Source organism: Macaca mulatta, chromosome 1 (assembly GCF_049350105.2).
Source record: "Macaca mulatta isolate MMU2019108-1 chromosome 1, T2T-MMU8v2.0, whole genome shotgun sequence".
NCBI classification, from domain to species: Eukaryota; Metazoa; Chordata; class Mammalia; order Primates; family Cercopithecidae; genus Macaca; species Macaca mulatta.
Window position 1 is genome coordinate 197958900 of NC_133406.1, and position 22778 is coordinate 197981677.

General features: G+C 45.8%; 1 protein-coding gene across 2 annotated transcripts; it reads right to left on the reverse strand.

Annotated features, from left to right (window-relative positions):
• Positions 1 to 2895: 2895 nt before the first annotated feature.
• TMEM269 (transmembrane protein 269) lies at positions 2896 to 20966 on the reverse strand. Of its 2 annotated transcripts, none has more exons than XM_077961072.1 (6): positions 20691 to 20966; positions 13634 to 14413; positions 10352 to 10449; positions 9511 to 9654; positions 8654 to 8854; positions 2896 to 5154 (listed from the first exon to the last, which is right to left on the reverse strand). In XM_077961072.1, the coding sequence occupies exons 2-6, from the start codon at positions 13672 to 13674 to the stop codon at positions 5027 to 5029; spliced, it is 612 nt and encodes a 203-aa protein (XP_077817198.1). In that variant the 5' UTR covers positions 13675 to 14413; positions 20691 to 20966; the 3' UTR covers positions 2896 to 5026. The 2 variants fall into 2 exon arrangements, with proteins under 2 accessions (XP_077817198.1, XP_077817207.1); XM_077961081.1 differs by lacking the exon at positions 20691 to 20966 and adding an exon at positions 18464 to 18654 and having other exon boundaries at positions 8654 to 8776; positions 9511 to 9591; positions 13634 to 13772.
• Positions 20967 to 22778: the final 1812 nt, after the last annotated feature.

The following is a 22778-nucleotide window of genomic DNA, read 5'->3' on the forward strand; positions in this document are numbered from 1 at the left end:
GAAATACCAGGGTAAGGGGTCCAGAAGTCACTGTGTCCATAATTGGAATAACATTGAATGCTAAGGGTGTTATAAACATAGTCAAAGAAAACTAGGAACACATCATCTCTGCTTACCTGCCCAGAATTCCTTCATCCTGATGTGGTCCCTCCCCAATTTCTCAGAGGTACAGAGATATTTTTGAAGCCTTACATCTAAAACCAATAATGACAAGATTGACTTTGGAAGTCAAGCTGCCTGGGTTTGACGCTAAGATCCACTAGTTGGTGATTGTGTAGGCAAGTGTTAATCTCCCTAAGTCAATGATTTTTTTTTTTTAAATGAGACAGAGTCTTGCTCTGTCACCCAGGCTAGAGTGCAGTGACTATCTCGGCTCTGCCTTCTGCGTTCAAGCAATTCTCCTGCCTCAGCCTCATGAGCAGCTGGGATTACAGGCACCCGCCACCATGCCTGATTAATTTTTGTATTTTTAATAGAGATAGGGTTTCACTATATTGGTCAGGCTGGTCTCGAACTCCTGACCTCAAGTGATCCGCCCACTTCAACCTCCCAAAGTGCTGGGATTACAGGCATGAGCCACTGTGCCTGGCCCCTAAGTCAATAATTCTTAAGTTTTTTGGTCTCAGGGCTTTTTTATATGCTAAAACTTGTTGTATAGATCATATTTGCTTTATTAGAAATTAAAAGTTTAAAAAATATTTACTAATTCATTTAAAAGTGATAACCCTTATAGGATAACATAAATAACATTTTTGTGAAAAAAATTTCAAAAATAATCATTTAGTGAGAAGAGTGGCATTGTTTCACATTTTTGCAAATCTCTAATATCCAGCATAATGGAAAAAAGCTGAATTCTCATACCTGCTTCTGTATACTGGATTCTCATCTTGTTTTAGTTGAAATATATGAAGAAAATGTGGCCTCATATTGATATGTAGTTAGAAAAGGGAGGGGTATTTTAATAGCCTTTTATGATCATTGCAGATAAGCTTTACTACTATACCAAAACTCAGCGAGTGGTGGTTTCTTAAAGGTTAGTTGCAATGTAGAATCTGATAACATGTTAGTGATCTTTTTGTACTCTGTTACATTAAAATCCTTTGGTCTTTGAATCTTTCCCTATGAACAGATCTTTCACCCATGCATGATGTTGTAACATCATGCACTGATCATTTAGAAAATATTGGTTCGCTGAGGTATGCGAATTTTCTAAATGTTACTGCAGCATTACACAACATCAGAAATATTTATTCATTAATATCCACACTGATCTCACCAGAAAAGTCTTGAGTATTGGAAAAGTGTCAAATGCCCAGTGACGGAGTTTGGATACAAGTTTTCTAAAATTCTGCTTTTCACTTGGAAGTTAAAATTTTGTCCTTGGCAACAAAAACTATTTCTTGAAGCAACAGGCTGTCTCCCTTTATATTTTCAGAAAGACAAGTCTGAGCAACCCCAGTTTGTCAATTGTCCTTTGGTGTTTCATAAGAAGCGAGTTCAGCTCAAACTCAAAGCAGTGCTTTTCCTCCAGAAAAACATCATCACTGCAGTATGCAGCAGGAATGTTCTATGTGTGCTTTCCATTTCATTCCACAGAATATTAAAAAGATGTGTACTCGGCCAGGCGCGGTGGCTCACACCTGTAATCCCGGCACTTTGGGAGGCCAAGGCAGGTGGATCACCTGAGGTCAGGAGTTCAAGACCAGCCTGATCAGCATGGTAAAACCCAGTCTCTACTAAAAATACAAAAAATTAGCGGGGTGTGGTGGCAGGTGCCTGTAATCCCAGCTACTTGGGAGGGTGAGGCAGGAGAATCACTTGAACCCAGGAGGCAGAGGTTGCAGTGAGCCAAGATCACATCATTGCACTCCAGCCTGCGTGACAAGAGCAAACTCCGCCTCAAAAAAAAAAAAAAAAAAAAAAAAATTTACTCAAGGGTAAAAGTTTAATAAAATTAATACTTTTTACTAGTCATCATGACATTCTTGAGTTTTTTGTTTTTTACTGTGAGCCTGCAGCAGTGAAAAGTACAGTAACTAGCAGTACCGTTTAGGACCACTCCCTTGATCCAAACCAGAATGCTGGGCATGTTGCACACCATTGCTTTGCTCCATTGGCAAAAATGTCAACAGAGTGACATTTTAGTCCCAGTTTTAGGATTAAGAAAACACGGTGGCTCACGCCTGTAATCCCAGTACTTTGGGAGGCCGGGTGGATCACAAGGTCAGGAGATTGAGACCATCTTGGCTAATACGGTGAAACCCCATCTCTACTAAAAATACAAAAAAAAAAAAAAAAAAATTCCGGGCGTGGTGGTGGGCACCTGTAGTCCTAGCTACCTGGGAGGCTGAGGCAGGAGAATGGCGTGAACCTGGGAGGCGGAGCTTGCAGTGAACTGAGCTCATGCCACTGCACTCCAACCTGGGTAACAGAGTGAAACTCCCATCTCAAAAAAAAAAAAAAAAAAAAACAGTTTTGACCCTGAAAGGGTCTCAGGAACCCTAGGGATCCACAGACCACACTTAGAACTGCTGACCTAAAACCTGTGGTCACCTACCTCATTGGATTGTTTAGGGGATTATGTAAAATAGTAAAATTCAAGGAATGGTTCCTGACATATAGTAAGTTATATGGTATAATATAGTAAACGTTATACATTTACTGTACATAGTAAATGTTAACTATTACTACTATTATAAATTGAAATATGTATATATGGGAAGAGAAGAAGGCTAGAGGGGACAGAAAGCCATCTAACATTTATTTAACATATTTTATATGTCATTCATTATTCTAGGTGTTTTACGTTCATCCACATAAAACATACGGTTGTTCAATCCACAAAAGAACCCTGAAAGGAAGTAAATCCTCCATTTTACAGATAAGAAAATAGGCTTAGAGAGATTAAACGTTTTATTCAAGGTCACAGGGCTAAAAGAGTAGCAGAATTCTCAGTCACTTGATTCTGCTTATCAGACACAGGAGTAGGACTTCAGGTTAGGAAGAAGGGACTAGAAGCTGACCAGGAGGGAGATCTACACTCTCAAGTTTAGGACAAAGAGAACTGCCTAAACCCTGCTGGCTTCATGTATTCATTTGAGAAGTGTGGATTTTAAAGTCTCGGCCTTCTCCCTTGTTCCTAAGAGGAAGCCCAAGAAGAGACATTCTGTTTTAGAAAACCACTGTCTGAGGAAGTGAAGGCATTGAATGAGTAGCCTTAGTATCTGACACCCTGAAGCCCATATGGAAGTATAACCATACTCTCAGAGAGGTGCAAGGAAGTATAGATCCCTCTGTTAACCAGCTGTCAGCTGACCTATAACTATCCTAGTGTCATTAACCTACACAAAAACTGGAGGTAATTAAGTATGAATTATTGCTGTTACAATCAAGCCATAATTTACACATCCAAATGGGTATTTTACTTTTCAAAGCTGTCCTCCTGGGGGTCTGTGTATTTAACTCTGCTGCTTCACTTAAAATGGACATGGAAATTCTCTTTCAGAATTGCATCTTCTTCCTTTCAACATAGTTTCAAATTTTAGAAGCAGCCACAAGTCGTTTGAATTCAAATATGATACCTAATTTGATTTAAGAATAGAACATAATTGGCTAATCTCAAATGTTAGGTTTTTGGAAAGAATTTAGTCAGTTCAGAATAAAACATGTTTTTCGCTTTTTGGTGTTGTTGAGCACCTGTTTATTCAGGCATTGTTACAGCTGCTTGGTCCTTAAGAATTTATGTGAAGACCATTTTCAAACTGGAGTTCCTAAAATGCTTTGATTAAGGGGAGCATCAGATTGAAATGAATGTACAGCATTGAAGGACATTGTATTGAGATGTCTAAGCCCGTGTATATTTGTAAAATTCTTACCACATTATAGTAACCTTGTATGTAACTTACTAGAATCCACAACTAAATCAATTCATATACAAAGTGAACATTTCTGAGTGTCAGGCACTATGGCAGATAGCAAAAATACAAAACCTAAACTGAAGGAGACATAAAGTCATGGAGCACAGGCAAATCCATCTAACTAGGAACATATGAATGATTTAACAGGAAGGCACTATCTATTCTGTTACAGCCAAATCTTACTTTGGGTTTTTATTTTTAAACATCTAATTTGAGAATAGATGTATATTTACCACATGCATTGTTCTGGAAACTTAAAAAAGTTATATCCAGAGTAGAAGGTGTTCCAGCACAGTCTCTGAGGGTGGAGCAGAACCAGCCATCAATCCTTTTTTCCACCCTCTGGGAGGTGGAATGTCTGTCTACACTGGGGGTTCAGTGGACCTAAGTTCTCGGTGAGGTACAACTTTGCCATACAGTACTGTTTATTTCTATTTGATTTGGATTTTAGAATATGAAGTGGCATCTGAATTGCTAGAATTTAGTAGTTTCTAGCGTAGGAAAGAAAATCCACACGAGATCCTGCAAGCCAGATGATGCCCAATGTATCTAATTGCTAAACAAAGCAAAAGGCAGCAGCTTTGAACTATTAAAATACAGAATGTTTAAGTTACAAAATCCTACACACATTCAAACTGGGCAACAAGAGAGTCCTGTGATTAGCTCTACTCTCAGAGCCAGAGTCTGCAAGAGTAAGAAATGCTTCAGGAAGTCCCACCAGGCAGGGCTGAGGCCAAGGCCAATACCAGTTCTGAAGGCTGTCACTCCTTTCCAAGGGGTAGACCTTAGTAACACAGTCACCCCGTTGGTAGCGGAGCTGGAACTCAAACCCAGCCCACATTGAGCTTGAGGCGGGGGGATATTCTGTTCTACATGACATAAACAAGTATTGTCCCCAAGGGAGTCAGAACCCTGAATAAACAGAAAGAAGGGAAGGTCACTGACCCTACTTTGGGTTTCTCACTTCACGGCAAGAGACATACCATATATCTAGTATAGGACAACACAGGTATACGCAAAGCTTTAGTGCAGCTACACAAGGCTTGACCCGATATGCTGACACAAACCCCACAGAGGCCGGCAGGAGCTGGTAGAGCTGCTTAGCTTCCTCAGCGCTGTGGCGAAACACAGGCTGCCTTGCCCCACAGAGCATCTGGAAAGAAGATGTATGAGAGCGACCACATCAGGCAGTAAAAAGCAGACAGAGACAGTGGGGAGAAAAACAGCATGATGACACCTGGAAGAAGAAAAAGTGCAGACACTCAATTTCTAGAAAGCTGTCTTCTATGCTTTCTACCCTCTGCTCTCCCGTCCCCACCCTCCCATTCTTTATTTTTCACCCACAGTGCCTAAGAAACAAAAAGAGACAGGAGCCCTGTCTTCAAGTTCAGTTTAATAGAGATAGGTAAGTAACTAGAGAAGTATAGCCCAATGCAGTCTCAGGTTCCATTGTGTCAAATTCACATCAGAAGTTCCAGCCAAGAATAAATCTGAATTGCCTTGGTTAGGGAAAACAAAACAAAACAAGATAAAAACCGAAAAACTCTTGTCAGGAAAAAAAAACTTCCTCATTGTTTGAAATTTAACATGTGATAATGACCAATGCAATATGGTATGTATGCAGAAAAGAGTTTACATGCAGGCCCGAGACTGCTATCCTCAGAAAGGCCTTCTTGCAAGGCTGGCCCTTGGCTGATGGCTGGAAACTTGAATAGTAAACAGTTCCCCAGACCAACATAAAACTTTCCCCAACTGATAAGAGTGTCTCACTGTTCCTGGACTGTCCATATAAGCACAGTGGTAACACCTGCTTTCCTTCTGGGAGTCTGGAATTTTCATATGTGGTAGGCACAGGGTGCTGACGTGACCATCCCCCAGTAAAATCTTGGGCAGTGAGTCTCTGATCAGTTTCCCTGGTAGACAACACTTTATTGTATTATCACAATTCAGTGCTGAGGAATTAAGTGCATCTCGTGTGACTCTACTGGGAGCGGACTCTCTGAAGCTTGCACCTGGTTTCCCCTGAACTTTGTCCCATGCACCTTTTCCCTTTGCTGAGTTTGCTTTGTATCCTTTTGCGGAAATCAATCTTAGCCATGAGTACAACAACAAGCTGAGTCCTGTGAGTCTTCTCAGAGGTGGTCTTGGGGACTCCCAACACAATTTGCCTCTCAGATTCGCCACCAAAAGACAAAAGAGCACTCATGTTTGTGGAATATCTATTTTGCACTAGACATTCTGCTAGATACGTATATTTTTTTCATTTACACTTCACAGTAATCCCATGGTTTAGAACTAAGTCTGTTTTTCATAAGAAGAAACAGAAGTAACCCATGCAAGGTCCTGATTCAAACCCACTTCTGTTTGACTCTTAAAAACTAGACACACTGCCTCAGGGAGCTCAAAAAGAGGACAAAGAGAGTATGAGCCAATGGTATTTCCATGGGAATGATCACCATGTATCCTGTAAGAGAAATCAGAACATATGATCTGATAGAAGGCCGCTTCTAGGAGTAAGAAGCAGTTAACGATACGCATGGGCATTTTGGAATACTGCATTTCAAGAATAGTCATTGATCTGTTGAGGCAAAAAGACAATCGTGAAAACCAGAGTTGTCTTGGAAAGTACCTGCCCAGTGCATTGGCTCATGCCTGTAATCTCAGCACTTTGGGCGGCCAAGGCAGGAGGATTGCTTGAGTCCAGGAATTTGAGATCAGCCTGGACAAAAGAGTGAGACCCCGTCTCTACCATATATATATGATACTGGGGTACTCTCTGTAAAAAAAAAAAAAAAAAAAAAAAAAAAAGTATATCCTAAGGTCTCAGAGTGCTGGTCACAGGCCAGTTCTCAGACGTACGAAGCTCTGTGGGGTAGAAGGGACCTCAGTCTAAGAAGGCGACTGGCTGCACTCCAAATAAAAGGAATGTCCACAGCAGCCATTTTGAAATCTACCCAGTAGGGCTCTGGTATTAACTGTTGTCAAAATCTGTAAGGTGCAGTTTCCTCCTTTACTCACACAGCAGGACAATCTGAGGAAGGCTGAGGCCAAGTATGTGGTTTACTTTGAGACAAGGGGGATCAGTAGTATCCACAGGAGTGAAGAACACTAAGAAATACTACTGTTATGAGATAGGAGAAGGGGAGGTGGAGGAGAAGAACGAGGCTAGAAATGGACACATCTGTACCAAAGGATTTATATTTATTATCTCATTTAATCTCAGTAATCCTGCAAAGTAGGGATTAGTGGCTTCGTTTTACAGATGAAGAAAATTGAGCTCAAAACAGTGAGGTATTAGCCCAAGTTCATACAACTAATATGTGCTAGAGTTAGAGCTTGGGCTCAGGTCTTCCTGAGAAGCTTCCAAACCCAGAAGCTTCTCACCACTGTTCTGCCTCTGCCACCTAAGGCATAGGAGGAGCCAGCTCCTGGAACTTGGATAGGGCTGTTGGTGCTAATGTTACAAAAGGTATAAACCTTAAGAGAAAGGTCAGGATGAAACCGAAGACCCTATAAACTAGAGTGGACTCACACGGGAATAAAGGAAGGAACTCTGTATCCCCATAGATGTTTGTCTTGTTTACAGGAGCACATTTTAAGAGAAGAAAAGCTGATATTCCTTGAAGGAAGCCCTAAATCAGGGGAAGCTCTAGGGAGACTTCTGCAAGGTGCCAGTGTGACCAGGAACTCAGGGCCTGGAACCCAGTGCTCAGTTACTTCAACCCCAACCCTAAGAGTCATCCATGTCTCCTCCTCCTTCCTCAATGTCAATTCTATTTCCAACATTTATCTCAAATCCATTCACTTCTCTTTATCTCCACTGCCACCATCACCTCTCATCTGAACAAAAAGTTTGTTTTCCTACTTACATTCTCAGGCCTACAATCTATTCTCCACATTGCAGTCAAAGTGATCATTGAAAACTGCTGCTCCAGCCATGCCAGTTCCCTGCATAAATCCCTTTAGAAGCTCCTCATTTGCCTTTGGTCTTAAATCCCAAATCCTGCCAGGTCTGCTCACCTCATGGCCTCAGTCTTTGTCACTGGCTATCTCAGCAAGTTTCAGCCACATTGCTCCACTAATGTGTCCAGCCCCTGTGGCCTCAAAGCCATCACAACTGTTCCTCTTCCAGAACCTCCTGAACCTCCCCATCCCCACCTGGCCACTCCTCTTGTAGGTCTCACTTAAATGACACCTGCTTAAGGATCCTTTCCTTCCCTTCAGATCATCCCAGCCTGAAGTAGGTCACCCTCTGACACTCTCTCAGAGCACCATGCACTTGCGTAATACATACAGTAAAACTCTATGTTTCTAGTTATTTCTGCCATCATTTGTTTGGTATCTGTCTCCCCTGTGATCAGGCTCTAGATTCAGAGGCAGGGACTGTTTGCCTAGTTTACCAATTTGATTTCCAGTACCTGGCACACGGGGGGTGCTTCCTAAATCTCTTTTGAACTTATTAACATTTAGCAAATAGATACTGAGCACCTACCATGTGATTGACACACTTCTAGGCACTGGGGATTATATTAATAGCATGAATAAAAGAGAGTCCTCTATTGGGGGGTTGGTTTAGTGTTTATAGACAATAAGAAAACTAGTAAGTATGTCAGATGATCATCAGTTCTATGGGGAAAAATAAAGCCGAACAAGGGAGATAGAAAAATGCTGGGGTGAGGTACAGTGGCAATAAGCAACAGTGATAACAAACGGGCCATAGTGACATTTTCACTCACCTCCCATATAAACCAATTTTTTCCAGTTCTCAGACTCCAGGATTTTGTCATATGGATAGTAGCTCTGGTCCATCATGAAGAGAATCATGAGTGAGGCCATGCAGCAGAGGATGAACCTGTTGCCTTTGGTCAGAAGAGAGGTGGAAGCCAAGATGCAGGAAGCATAGGGGCAGGGTAGACCCTTGTATGTGGAGGGGACTCCTGCCGGGAAGAACACTGGAGATTAGCTGCTTCCCTCTGCTCTAAAGATACCAAAATGAAGCAGGCCCCTCTCTCTTTGGGTATTCCCCTACCCAGGATACAATATTCCCTTAAACCCAAAGGCAGTGGCAGGCTGAAAATCATTTATTCACAAAGATGATGCATGGGTTTTACATTGGGTTTCCAAGGGAAAGCAGACAGCCAGCTAGGACCAGGGTGTGCCCTGGCTCCTAGGAAGTCTCTGCTTTGAGACCTGCTAGTCTAAGTCCTGTGCTGTATCTGCTCTCCCTCACTTTGTGACCTTAGGCAAGATAATTTCTCTCACTGGAGCATGGTTTCTCCATCTGTTTTCAGGAACTAGAATATACCTCCAGTTCTAGTCCAAGAATCAGTGTGCTCCATCCAAATGTCACAGGTCATGCATTGAGAAAGAGGTACAGCTGCTCCAAGAAACAAAAGCCCTTGCCTCCCAGCCCAGGGCTCTGCCAATGCAGCCTGCAGCCTTCAATGAGCATGAGGCATGGGGCATGCAAGGAGGAAGGAAGAGGAGCTCCAAAAAAGGAGTCAGTAACTGCACCCCAGGCTTCTGGCATCTGACAGATGCCAGTTCTGTGCTCCCCTGCCCTCTGTTCTAAGGCAACCTTGGTTCCACTCACCAGGTGAATAAAAGCACAAGTGGAAAGAAGCAGCTGACACATAGATGATGGCCAGGATCCCACTCAGAAGTCCATCCACGCCTAGGAGCAGAGCAGAGGCCAGGCCGAAGGTGGTGAAGACGGCAAAGTCATTCAGCTCAGCTCCTGCCCCAGAGGGCCCAAAGTTAGAAGAACTTATACTCCCATGTCTTGCACCTTAGTCCCCCTCTAGTAGGGGAGCTGGGGTAGTGACAAGAGGGGTCCTGAGGTCCCAGAAAGCAACAGCTGCTCCCCTGGGGGGCAGTCTGTAGATCAAAGACCAGGATTTCCTCCTGGCTCTGCCTTGTGCTGGCCAGTGGCCCTGGGCAAGTATTTCCCTCTCAGATCTTAGTTTTCCTATCCTTTAACATGCAAGGGTTGGGCTACAATCAGATACAAACTGATAAGCTATGGGACTTTTTTCAAGCTAAATCTTACATGGAAGCATTTTACTGTATTTTAAACCAGCTGCTCTGCTGGTTTAATTTTCATCTCCTCTCTGCCAACCTCCTCTCACCCCACCCCTACCCACTTCCACTCCAATACCTGGATGGGTCCAGAACAGGGAAGCAGGGCAGATGAGAAAACTGAAAGCCAGGACAAGGACTGCCCAAAGGTCAGTAAGTGAGCCAGCAGAGGAGCTGGAGCTGGACTGCGGGGCTCTCGAACTCCTGCTCCAGGGCTGCTGCTGCTGCTCTCGGGGGGGTGTGAACAGGGGTGGATGCCTGAGGAAGGCCTGCGGGATGTTAGAGGATGGACGAAGGGGTGACCCCAGATGGATGCTACTGGGGACAAGGATTAGGGGCCTGGGGCCTGAACTCACCCCATTTGGAGCAGATGTTGATGTGGCTGGTCATTGCCCTGACTGCCATGTCCAACAGGAAGCTGACCAGGAGCATCCAGGAGGCATAGTGGCGTTTCCTAAAGTGCAGGCCAGCAAGCCCGAATGGGGAAGCACTTTCGCAGTCTCCACTGGAGACTCTCCCCCACCCCCCATTAGTATATTAGTATACACTAATATACTTCCTACATACCTCCCACACTTGCACACACACACACATCCCTTCATGTCCCCCACACTCACATCCTTTCTGATATATGCTGCTTTTCACACCACACATGCACACATACACGCCTACATCCCTCACAAACTCAATCTACAGTCTTAAAGAGGTGCCCCAAACCCCCTAGAACATCACTGAGATCCCTTCCAACTCTAACTTCCAGGCATTTTTGATGGCACAGGGGACCTAGGTTCTAGCCCAGCCTCTGCCACCATCTCTCTATGAATTATTAGCTAAATCACTACCCCATCTCTAGGCTTGTTCCCCCATCTGTAAAATGAGGAGTGTGTGCTAAATGATTTGTTTAATAGATACAAACCTATTCAGATGACCTGTTTCTCCTTGTGTGAGTTTTGGTAACTTATGTCTTTTTTTTTTTTTTTTTTTTTTTTGAGACAGAGTCTAGCTCTGTTGCCCAGCCTGGATGCAGGGGTGCGATCTCGGCTCACTGCAAGCTCTGCATCCAGGGTTCACGCCATTCTCTTGCCTCAGCCTCCCAAATAGCTGGGACTACAGGTGCCCGCCACCACGCCCGGCTAATTTTTTTGTATTTTTAGTAGAGACAGGGTTTCACCATGTTAGTCAGGATGGCCTCGATCTCCTGACCTCATGATCCACCCGCCTCGGTCTCCTAAAGTGCTGCGATTACAGGCGTGAGCCACTGCGCCTGGCAACTTATGTCTTTTAAGGGATTGATTATTTTCAGCTACGATATCAAATTTGTGGGCAGAGGCTTGTTCATAGCATTCCTTTATTATATTTTTAATGTCTGTGGAATCAGTAGTAATGACCCTTGTTTTATTTCTGATATTGGTAATTTCTGTCTTTTCATTTTTTTAACTTGGTTAGCTTGGCTAGAGGTTTATCGATTTTATTGATCTCAAAGAACCAGCTTTTGGTTTCATTGATTTTTCTCTATTAATTTCTTGTTTTCAATTTCTTTGATTGCCACTCTAATTTTTATTTTATTTTTTGAGATGGAGTCCCTCTGCTGCCCAGGCTGGAATGCAGTGGTGCGATCTCCGCTCACTGCAACCTCTGCCTCCCAGGTTCGAGTGATTCTCCTGCCTCAGCCTCCCAAGTAGCTGGGATTACAGGTATGTGCCACCACACCCGGCTAATTTTTGTATTTTTAGTAGAGATGGTGTTTCACCATGTTGGCCAGGCTGGTCTTGAACTCCTGACCTCAAGTCATCCACGTGCTTCAGCTTCCCAAAGTGCTGGAACTACAGGCATGAGCCACTGCACCCGGCCTAATTTTTACTTTTTACTTTTTATGCTTACTTTGGATTTGCTTTTCTTTTTCTAGTTTCCTAAGGTTAAAGCTTAAATTATGGATTTTAAATCTTTCTTTTTTGAATATATGCATTCAATGAAATAAATTTCCCTCAAAGCAAAGCACTGCTTTCCCTGCATCCTATAAGTTTTGATAAATCGTGTTTTCATTTTTTTAGTTCAAAACATTTTTAATGTTTCGTGAGACTTCTTCTTTTATCCATGTGTCATTTAGAAGTGTGTTGTTTAATCTTCATATATTTCAGGATTTTTCAGCTGTCTTTCTGTTACTGACTTCTAGTTCATTTCCATGTGGGCTGAGAGTATGCTTCTTTTAAATTTGTTAAGGTATGTTTTATGGCCCAGAATGTGATCTGTCCAAGTGAGCTGGAGAAGAATGTGTACTCTGCATGGTTGGATGAAGTACTCTATAGATGTCCATTTTATCCAGGTGACCAATGGTGTTGCTGACTTCAACTATGTCTTTGCTGATTTTCTGCCTGCTGGATCTGTCAGTTTCTGATAGAGGGGTGTGGAAATCTCCAACCTTGATAGTGGACCCATCAACTGTCCTTGCAGTTCTATTAGTTTTTGTCTCATGTCTTTTGATGCTTTAAATTATTTCCATGAGCTCTTTCAGATCCCACATTCTTGATTCTGTGCCTCCATCCAGCACCTGTCCCCAGGTCCCTCTAAAAGCTGCCACCACAGCTCCAAGCAAACCTGCCCTGAGAGGCCCATTCTCAAGTCTGCACCCGGATTGCAATGCTTAGGCAGCCCAGGAGAAGCAAAGGGCCTGACCTAGACCTCAGCTGTCTCCAAACAACCACAGCATTTCCTTTGTTTAGACCCAGTCCTATGTATCTAAAGGGGACTGAAGCTAAATAAAAATACTCAGGGCACCATTATGGCAAAAAAACAACACTCCCAGATAATTAGGCTGAACTAAGAAGATAGAAGTTTTCTGGGCTGGGCACAGTGGCTCACGTTTGTAATCCCAGCACTTTGGGAGGCCTAGGCAGGTGGATCACTTGAGCCCAGGTGTTTGAGACCAGCCTGGGCAATATAGTGAGACCTCATCTCTAAAAAAAAAAAAAAAAAGTTTCTTTAAAAAAGAGATTTTCTGCTGTAGGTGTGCCCTACTTTATTATACTCGAAAAACCAAGATTTTAGAGAATCACAAAAATTTCCAGCTGCAAGGGAGCTTAAACATCATCAGGTAAAGTCATCTTATCTTATGGATGAGAAACAAATCCAAAGAGAAGTCACTTGCTGATGGTTATAGACAATCGAGTAGATTAGGAGGACGTTACCTGCATCATAAAGGATTTATCTTTAAAGGACTGATATCCCGAAAACATCGAAATGGGATTCAACTTACAGAAATAGAATTTGCTTACAACGTTTTAGGGGAACATATGCATGTCTCGGACCTTCCAGAACAGTGCTAATTTCAAATAGTCTGCCAGGTCGTATGATCTAAGAATTAGAAAATATGAACTGTGGCCTACCCAAAGATTGTATAAAGGCCACCAGAACAGAATCTCTTGACTTTCTCATAAAAACCATTCTAGACTGCCACAGCTGGAATGAACTGGTACAGTTGAGTCTGGGATCTTGGCCCTTTGACTCCTAAGCCACTGCACTTTCCCCGGGTACACTGTGGATTCCTGTGCCTCAGTGCCTGCTCTCTAGACTCTCCCTCTCCTTCCCTCATGCCATTGGCTCCAGCTCTTGGCTAAGAGCTTGCTGGGCCCCAGACCTACCTGCTGAAGCTGAAGATGATGGAGAAGAGCCCCAGGACCATGTTGGCCAGAGATAAGGCATTGGTAACATCCTTCCAGGAAACCTCATTTATCTGGGAATGGCTCTGGTCATGGCTCAGGAAGAAACTGGTACCCTTACCTGGGGACCAAGAGAGAGGGGCAAAGGGTTCCCAAGGTCAAGGAGTCCCAGAAGAGGCTCCCAGGGACCTGTTCCACTAGACCTCATCCCAAAATGGCACCCTCCCTACATTCAGTTTCACTGGCTGGACTAGACTAAGGGAGACAGGAGGTAGATGAAGGAGACTCAGGAGGTGAAGACAAAGGTGCTGAGGATCCAGCGTCTTGGAAAAGCTCAATAGCAGAGTGGGTGAACCAACACAAGCATAGTTTCCACTCCCTCTCTGGCTGCACCTTTGCCCTGCAGCGCAGACATCCCTCCAGTCCATATGCCGACCATCCTGGAGCCCCATGGCCCAGAATGCAGGGGATATGGGCCCTTCTCCCATCTGAGAGGTGGGCCCTTGTCACTGACCAAGGGTTGGCCTGAGAGAGAAGAAGTGCCAGGAAGCCCTGTTGTCCCACAGTCCAAGCTCACTCCTCCTGAAGCACAGGGCTGCAGCTGAGGTGCCTTAAGGTCCTGGTTCTGACAGGCCCCAATCAGAACAGCAGGCCTACTTCCCACAAGGGAAGAGATGACAGATTAAAAATGAATGTGTAGCCGGACACGGTGGCTCATGCCTGTAATCCCAGCACTTTGGGAGGCCAAGGCAGGTGGATCACCTGAGGCCAGAAATTCGAGACCAGCCTGGCCAACATGTTGAAACCCCGTCTCTACTAAAAATACAAAAATTAGCTGAGTATGGTGGTGCATGCCTGTAATTCCAGCTACTCAGGAGGCTGACGCAGGAGAATCGCTTGAACCTGGGAGGCAGAGGTTGCAGTGAGCCGAGATTATGCCATTGCACTCCAGCCTGGGCAACAGAGCAAGACTCTGTCTCAAAAAAAAAAAAAAAAAAAGAATGTGTACAACACTGAATAGTTCACAAAGATCGTTTCACCATGTTCTCATTCCCGTGTCTCCTTCTCAGAGCCTGACAACCTCAGGAGATGGTGCTAGAATTCTCCCTTATTTTATGAATGAGGAAACTACGGTTAAAAGAAAGGAAGGTATTTGCTCAAAGTCACACAGTAAGTAGAACCAAATCCCATCTGATTCTAAATCTGGTGTTTCTTCTGCTGGAAGCATAGATTTTAGCAGGAGGAGGTATATGGGATGTGGCAGTGAGGGAGCTCGATGGCCAGGTCTGCGAGACAGCAGCAGCCTCCCTGTGTGTGCGGCACCGTCCAGCCTAGGTCTCACAGCGCTCCCAGTCTCTCCCAGTCTCTCCCACAACAGGGAATTGGCTGGCCCTGCCCATCTTCACAGCCTGTCTTATCTCTGCTTTTACTCTAAGACCACATTTGTACACCTTACACATAATCTGCTTGTGCAACTGAGTCTCTTGGAGAAAGAGCCCCATTCCTCCTCAAAACTGAGAAGCCCCACTGGTTGGGGCAAATGTATCAGCCACAAATAGATCCTGCACTTGAGTAAAATAAACAAGCTTCAAGGTGTTCCCAGATCTGTCTTCTCATTTAATCCTCACCCATTTCAGAGGTGAGGATTAATCTCACCTCCAGCTCTGCCTCCATCCAGCCCCTCTGTTCAGCCCCAGGCCCATCTGGTCTGGACAAGAGCTGAGACAAACCGTGGTCCTTTCTCATTAACCTGCCACAAAGATGCCAGCAGCTGGGAGGGCTGACTTGGAGTTTGGGACTAGAGTTTATCAGGACAGCACTGCTGGGCTCACTGCCTCAGTGGGCCAGCCTCACTCACCAAAGGGGATCAGTAGCTACGTGGCCACAGCCATTGGGATTCCTAAGACCTTCTTATGCCAGAGTCCCTCCAAACCTACGACAGGAAGCAATGCAAGCCAGGGAAATCTGGGAGGGGAAGGGGACAAAGGACTTGCTGCATACTCCCTCCCCGTGAACCTGCTGTAGTGGTCTCTCCTGGGTCTCTGGGCTGACCCCAGCAAGATCAAACATCCCAGTGTCTGCTGCTCAGAGTCAGCAGGTGCCCAGGGTCTGTCTACCAGCTGTCAAGCATTGCTGCTGCCTCTGTGCTACTTCACAGCTGGTTAATTTTTAATTAATGGTCAATTGTCTACTATATTATCTCTTTCGTTATCTCCTCCATTCACAAACCACTTTCACATTTAGGATTTCCACTGGCCCTGTGAGCACTGTCAGGCAAGGGTTCTAATCCCTACTTTCCAGGTAAAGCAAGGAAGACTCAAGAGATGGGAACAACCTAGCTCAAGGTCACACCAGAAGTGGCAGAACAAAACTTACAATTTTGCCTTAAGTGTTCTTTCCCCTGTGCTCTGCTGTCTACCAACCAATAGGACTGAGCATTGTATTGGTTATATGCTGTGCCTGAGTTGGGTGCTGGTAGAAACCTTGGTCCCTGCCATCACAGAGTTTACAACCTATCCAAGGAAACGAGTCTTTTGCATACATGTGGAGACTTAGACTCTATTCATAGTGGTACCTTATCTTACAGATGGGGAAACTGAGGTTTCAGGAGAGTTAAGTGACTTGTCCAGTAAATGGTGGAGCCAGGATTTGATTTGGGTCTCCTCTTTCCCAATTAAATGCTGTTTGCAGCAGAATGCACAAGTCCCAGGCGTGAAAGGATGTGGAACTGAGAATAAGGGCTATAGAAGACAACAGAAATAAGAAGCCACCCGCCATTCATTCAGCAAATGTTTGGCCAGGGGCAAGATGTGGTGCCTGGTGCTTGGGACACAGAGAAGATTAAGACCAAGGGACACAGTTTAGCCACAGTACCTAACTCTGCACAGAAAAGAGGCGACCAGGCTACTAAGGGAGCACCGAAAAGGGGCTCAGCCTGCCAGGAGGTGAGAAGGCTCCCAGGAGGGGTGAGGGCTGAGGCTTGGCATAGCACCAGACTGCAGGTGATCTGGTCACTCCCCAGCTTTTTGAATGCCCTCAGGATGGAGTCCAACTCCTGTGTTTGGTATGCCAGCTCTGCTCAGCTCTCCCAGCTTCCTCTCAGTCCTCCCCACCCTTCTCAGACCCTCTCTTTGGCCTTGGGTTGGGTAGTGCTCCTCTTTGGGAAGCCCCTCTGACATCCCCCACCCCGCCCCGAGCATGTTAGGTGTCCCTCATCTGTATGGTTTCATCTTCTTGTGCTTACCATGTGATACTTGGCACTCTGTTTTGGCAGTGTTTTGGCACCGCCTACCCTGGGGTTCCTATAGGGGATGCAATTTGAGTGCTGGCCGAGGTCCCTGTGCCCAGTATGAGGCCTGACAATAGAAGTTGTTCTGTGTTTGTTAAATTAACATCACAGGTCACTCTGGTGCTTCCCTGAGGCCCTCTGGTTGCACCAAATTTATTGACCCCCCATCTAACCCTGCCCAATGTGGCCTCCAAGAAGCCTTCTCAGATGAACGCCCAACAGTCCAGCCCCTTCCACATACCCAGCAACTACCCAGTTCTTATGATCTTCTACTTACTCATTTTTAAAATGCTGTTTATTTATTGCTGATGGCTGCTCTGTCAGGCCTTGTGTCGGGGGGGATGGGGAGAAGAACAAGAGCCAGGCTGCACCCTCCAGCAACTCAGAGTCTGGTAGAGGAGGCAGCTGTGTGTAGGGACAAGTGTAATGTTGGACAAGGGGATGTGCCAGCTGTTGTGGAGAGACTAAGTCTGGGGTGGGGCAGAGGAAGGTTCCACTCCTGTGGTGACATTTTTCAGGGTCTCTAAGGATGAACAAAGAATTAGGAGGGGCATTCTTGGCCCAGGGTATGAGCCGCAGGTGCGGAAGCACGATGAGGAGGCTGGATCCCTGGATCCTGGAAGAGAGGGGTGACCAGAGGTAATACTGGCAGGTAGGCTGCAGGGGGTGGTCGTGCAGACGTGACCTTGAGTGGCAGCCCGTGGCGGGCACTGTGCTGTTCAGTAAGGGAGCAGAGTCTTGGTCAGACACGGGCAGGGAGCGCAGGGCGGCTTTGAGGGGACAAACTACAGAAAAGGAAACCGGCCAGGAGACGGGAGGGGGTGAAGGGGGGAGAGGGGCGGGGCGGGGGGAGCGTGGACGTGAGGAGGAGAAAAGCAGGGCTGTGACAGTGGGGCTGGAGAGGAGGGGAGAGTTGAGTATGGCTCTGAGGTTTCTGAGTGGTGGGGCGGCGCCTCCGCGGAGTGAAATCATCCAGGCGGACTCTCCAGCAGGTGACACGCGTGGCAGACACGGCAACGCCGCTCATGCCAGTTCCAGACCCTCTCCCCTCCCAGTCCCCGCTCCTTTCCTGGAGGCTGGAAACCGTCCCCGGCCTCTGGGGACGGGACGTGGTCCCCTGGCCCACTCTGGCTGTCCCAAGGCTGCCCAGGCCTGGCTCCAGCCGCTACCACACCGGGAAGATGGAGCTGGGCTGCTCGCCAACAGCACCCGGGCAGCGGCGCTTCTTGTCCCTTCCACGCGGCCGCGGAGGCTCACCTGGGGGCTCACCCTGGGGACAAGGCATTCCTACATGAGATGGGGGTCCGCCCTCCTGCCCCGTTTCCTGTGCAGTGCAGGGGGCCAGCCCTGAAGAGGAGAGCCTCTTGCTCCCACCCTGGCTCTTAGCTCACAATCCCCAGAGCAGGGGAGGGGTTGCGGGTCTGTAGTCAGGGAGAAGGGCCTCAGTTTCCAGGGGAGCCCAGGTCTTGTAGTAGGGGCGGCGGGGAATGGAGGAGTCCCGGGGGAGGGGACGTCTTCTCTACCTGAGTGAGGCTGGGAAGGCTTCATGGTGGAGACAGCGGCCCCGGCGCGTGGGCCTGGAGTGGGGCGGGAAGTGCGCTGGAGAGGCGAGGCTGTGCTGGGATGCTGGGCCCAGCCTCTGCGGGGCCCCTAGAGGGTAAGCTCCACGCGGGCAGGGCTGCTTGTACGTTTGCTTCGCTGCTGTTCGCTGTGCCTATAAGAAGGGCATAGGCACATAGGAATACTATTTGGATGAATGACAAGCTAAGGAATTTGCACTCAATTCCTGAAGAAAAGTTTTTAAGTAGGAAGGTGACATGGTCAGGTTGTTTCAGGAAGACTAACCTGGCAGCCATTGCGGAGGAAGGATCTGCAATCCTGCGGGCCAGGAGGCAGATGAGCAACAGACGGGATGGGAAGAAGGAGCCCCCTCAGGAGCCCATGTGAGATGGACTCCCAGGGGTGAGAGCGGCGAGAGGGAGGGCGTAAGAGCTTCTCAGAGGTGACTATCTTTGGCAGTTAGGCTGACAGAGTGTTACACAAAGAAACTTTTTGGTATTGGGTAAGGATTTCAGGCACCAGTTCTCAGATACGGCCCCATCCTCACCAGCCCACCGGAAGCAACAATAGAGCAGGGATCACTGTGAGGACCCCACAGGAGAATATAAAAGGGCAAGGGAGCTAGGAGGTCAAGTGACACTTTGCCTCTCCTTGCAGCCAGCCCGGGAAAGAGGAGTGTAAGACCGAGCATGTTCTGAGGGGAACACCAGGCAGCAAGTACTGGGCTACATGTTGTACAGACATTCTCATCATCTCACTGGAACTTGCCTGCTACCCTGAGGTTAGTGTTAGCATTCCCATCCTACAGAAGAGGAAATAGGGGATCAGACAGCTGATTCTACTGGAGAATACACCATTAATAATTAGTGGAGCCGAGACCTGAAAACAGCGATACCAAAGTCAGACCTAGGGTGTGTGAGAAACTGGGTGGAGGCGACAAAAGGTGTGCTACACACCCCAGCCTGAGTCAGGCCAGCTTCCTTTGATCATCTATGTGTTTCTCTTCATTGCTCCCTGCCATGTGGCCCATTAAAGTGGCAAATTAGCCTGGCGCGGTGGCTCACACCTATAATCCCAGCACTTTGGGAGGCTGAGGCAGGCAGATCACGAGATCAGATCAAGACCATCCTAGCCAACATGGTGAAACCCCCCCTCTACTAGAAATTAAAAAAAAAAAAAATTAGCCAGGCATGGTGGTGCAGGCCTGTAGTCCCAGCTACTTGGGAGGCTGAGGCAGGAGAATTGCTTGAACCCAGGAGGCGGAGGCTGCAGTGAGCCGAGATTGCATCACTGCACTCTAGCCTGGGCGACAAAGCGAGATTCCATCTCGAAAAAAAAAAAAAAAGAGTGGCAAATTAAAAATTGTAGCATAATGATTATACCAGCTTACCTTTAAACCAAGTTTACATTCCAGCGCTAACACTTACCAGATGTATAAATGTGAACAAGTTACTTTTTCTGAACCTGTTTCCTAATCTGTAAAATGGGATTGTTGTCAGAATTAAATGAGATTATATGCTTGGCACAGAGTAGAAGCTCAATTATTAGCATTATTAATCTAAGGATATGATCATATATCTATTAGCCTGGACATCCCCAAAGTTTCCTTCAGGAGAGGGGAAGGAAGCAGGGTAGCTGAGAAAGATACCCCCTACCAGAAGTTTCTAGCTTTCCTCATTCTGGATCTCACAGGAAGTACAGAACAGGAACAGTAAGTTAGGCTACTTACACTTGTGCTAATACGGTAGCCAGCAGCCACAAGTGGCTACTGAACACTTGAAAGGTGGCTAGTCCGAATTGAGATGTGCTGTAAGTATAAAATACACACCAAAGTTTGAATACTTAGTTTAAAAAAGAATGTAAAATAATTTTTTTTAGTAAATTGTTGAAATGCTAATAGTTTGGATATGCTGGGTTAGATAAAATATATTTTATTTATTTATTGAGACAGGGTCTCACTCTGTCACTCAGGTTGGAATGCAGTGACATGATCATAGCTCAAAGCAGCCTTGACCTTCTGGGCTCAAGCAATCCTCCCACCTCAGCCTCCCAAGAAGCTGGGACCACAGGTACACGCCACCATGCCTGGCTAATGTTTGTATTTTTTGTAGAGATGAGATCTCCCTATGTTGGCCAGGCTGGTCTTGAACTCTTAGGCTCAAGCGATCCTCCTGCCTCAGAGTCCCAAACTGCTGATATTATAGGCATGAGCCACTGCACCCTGTGATAAAATGTATTCTTAAAGTTAATTTCACTTTTTACTTTTTCATGTAGCTACTGGAAAAATTTAGATCACACATGTGGCTCACATTATACTTCTATTAACTGCATTGACTTGGATCCTTTGCAGGATATAGGTACAGAGCTACAGATGTCCATCCATTGATTTATTTGATTTATTCTTTTTTTTTTTGAGGTGGAGTCTCACTGTGTCGCCCAGGCTGGAGTGCAGTGGTGCAATCTTGGCTCATTGCAACCTCCGCCTCCCAGGTTCAAGCAATTCTTGTACCTCAGCCTCCTGAGTAGCCAGCATTACAGGTGCCCGCCACTACACTTGACTAATTTTTATATTTTTAGTAGAGATGGGGGTTTCACCATGGTGGCCAGGCTGGTCTCAAACTCCTGACCTCAAGTGATCTGCCTGCCTTGGCCTCCCAAAGTGCTGGGATGACAGGCATGAGCTACCATGCCTGGCCCACTTACTTATTCATTGTTAAGAGTATTTATCATGCGCCAGGCACTATTTTAGATGCTAGAAACAGCAGTAAACAACACAGACAGTCTCTGTCCTCACAGAACTTATAATCACAGAACTTATAAACAGAAGCAAAACACACATCATTTCTGGTTGTGCTAAGTGCTGTGGAAAACAAAGCAGTATCAGAACCACTTTAATGTGAGAAGGGTTGGTATTTCTGATAGGGTAATCAGGGAAGTGGTATTTCAGCAAGGACCTAAAGGATGAGAAGACACAAACCTGCAAAGATCTTGGAGGCAATGCTCCAAACAGATAAGACAGCAAATGCCAATGAGCAGCAATGAGCTTGGTGTGTGGGAAGAACAGCAAGGTCAGCAAAGCAGGAACATGCTGAGTCCTGAGAGTGGCAGATCACATAGAATCTAGGGAAGAAATGAGAAACTCTGGGATTTTTTTTTTTAACAGAGGTGCAATCTGGTTTGTAGTTTTAAAAGATGATGTTGACAATCTCTGTGGAAGCAGGGAGACAAGTTAGGAGATTACTGCATTGTCCAGGCTGGACATGTTGGTGGCTTGGACTAAGGGGGAAAGGGGTGAGGTGAAGAGAAGCAGTCACATTTGGGATACATTTTGAAGGCAGAGCTGGGACTGCTGACTGGTATGAGGAGAACAAGAAGAATCAAGAATGACTTGGGTTCTTGGCTGCTACAACAATGTGAGACAGGTGCTGATAGAGAGAGGCCTGGTGGTGAAACAGGTTTTGGGGATGAACTCAAGAGTTTAGATTTGGACACATTAAATTTGTAATGACTACAAGTCAAGTGGAGACAGCAAGTAAGGCTGTTGGGCAAACAAGTGTGCATGAAACTTGGGGACTGATGAGGGCTGTAGGTATGTATGCGAGTCAGTAGTGTGTGGACAGCATTTAAAGCCTGGGGAATGGATTAGACCACTTAGTAGAGATAAAAAGGAGAGGGCCACAGACTTGGCCTCAGAATGTAGATGTCAGGAAGAGGAGGATCAGGACACAGAAAAGGTACAGTCAGTGAAGTAGAGAAAAGCAGGAGATGATAATATTACAAATCAAAATGAAAAAAAAAGCTTTCAAGTACGGACTGCTCCACTCAATCAAATGCTGTTTAAGACTACAGAAATGAAAATTTTCCAGGCACGTTGTAGCTCCTTCCTCCCAAGCTCCAGCTCCTTAAAGGAATGAATGAACCCTATCTTCTGATGGGGGTTCTATATCCAGGCTTTAATGCCAGAGATATGGGCTCAATTGCTTATAAGTTGTATAAGTTGTATGACCTTAAATAAGTTACTTCTCTATACCTTGATATACATCCTCTACATACCTATCACTAAACGCCCAAGTGAACTACTCCGGTAGTGTCTCACATAAACATCTCATTCTGCTTAAGGCCAGGAATTTGAGACTAGTCTGGGCAACATGGTGAGTCCTCATCTCTATAAAATTTTTTTTTAATTAGCTGGACATATTGGTGCATACCTGTATTTCTAGCTACTTGGGAGGCTAAGGCAGGAGGATCGTTTGAGCCCAGGGGTTCAAGGCTGCAGTA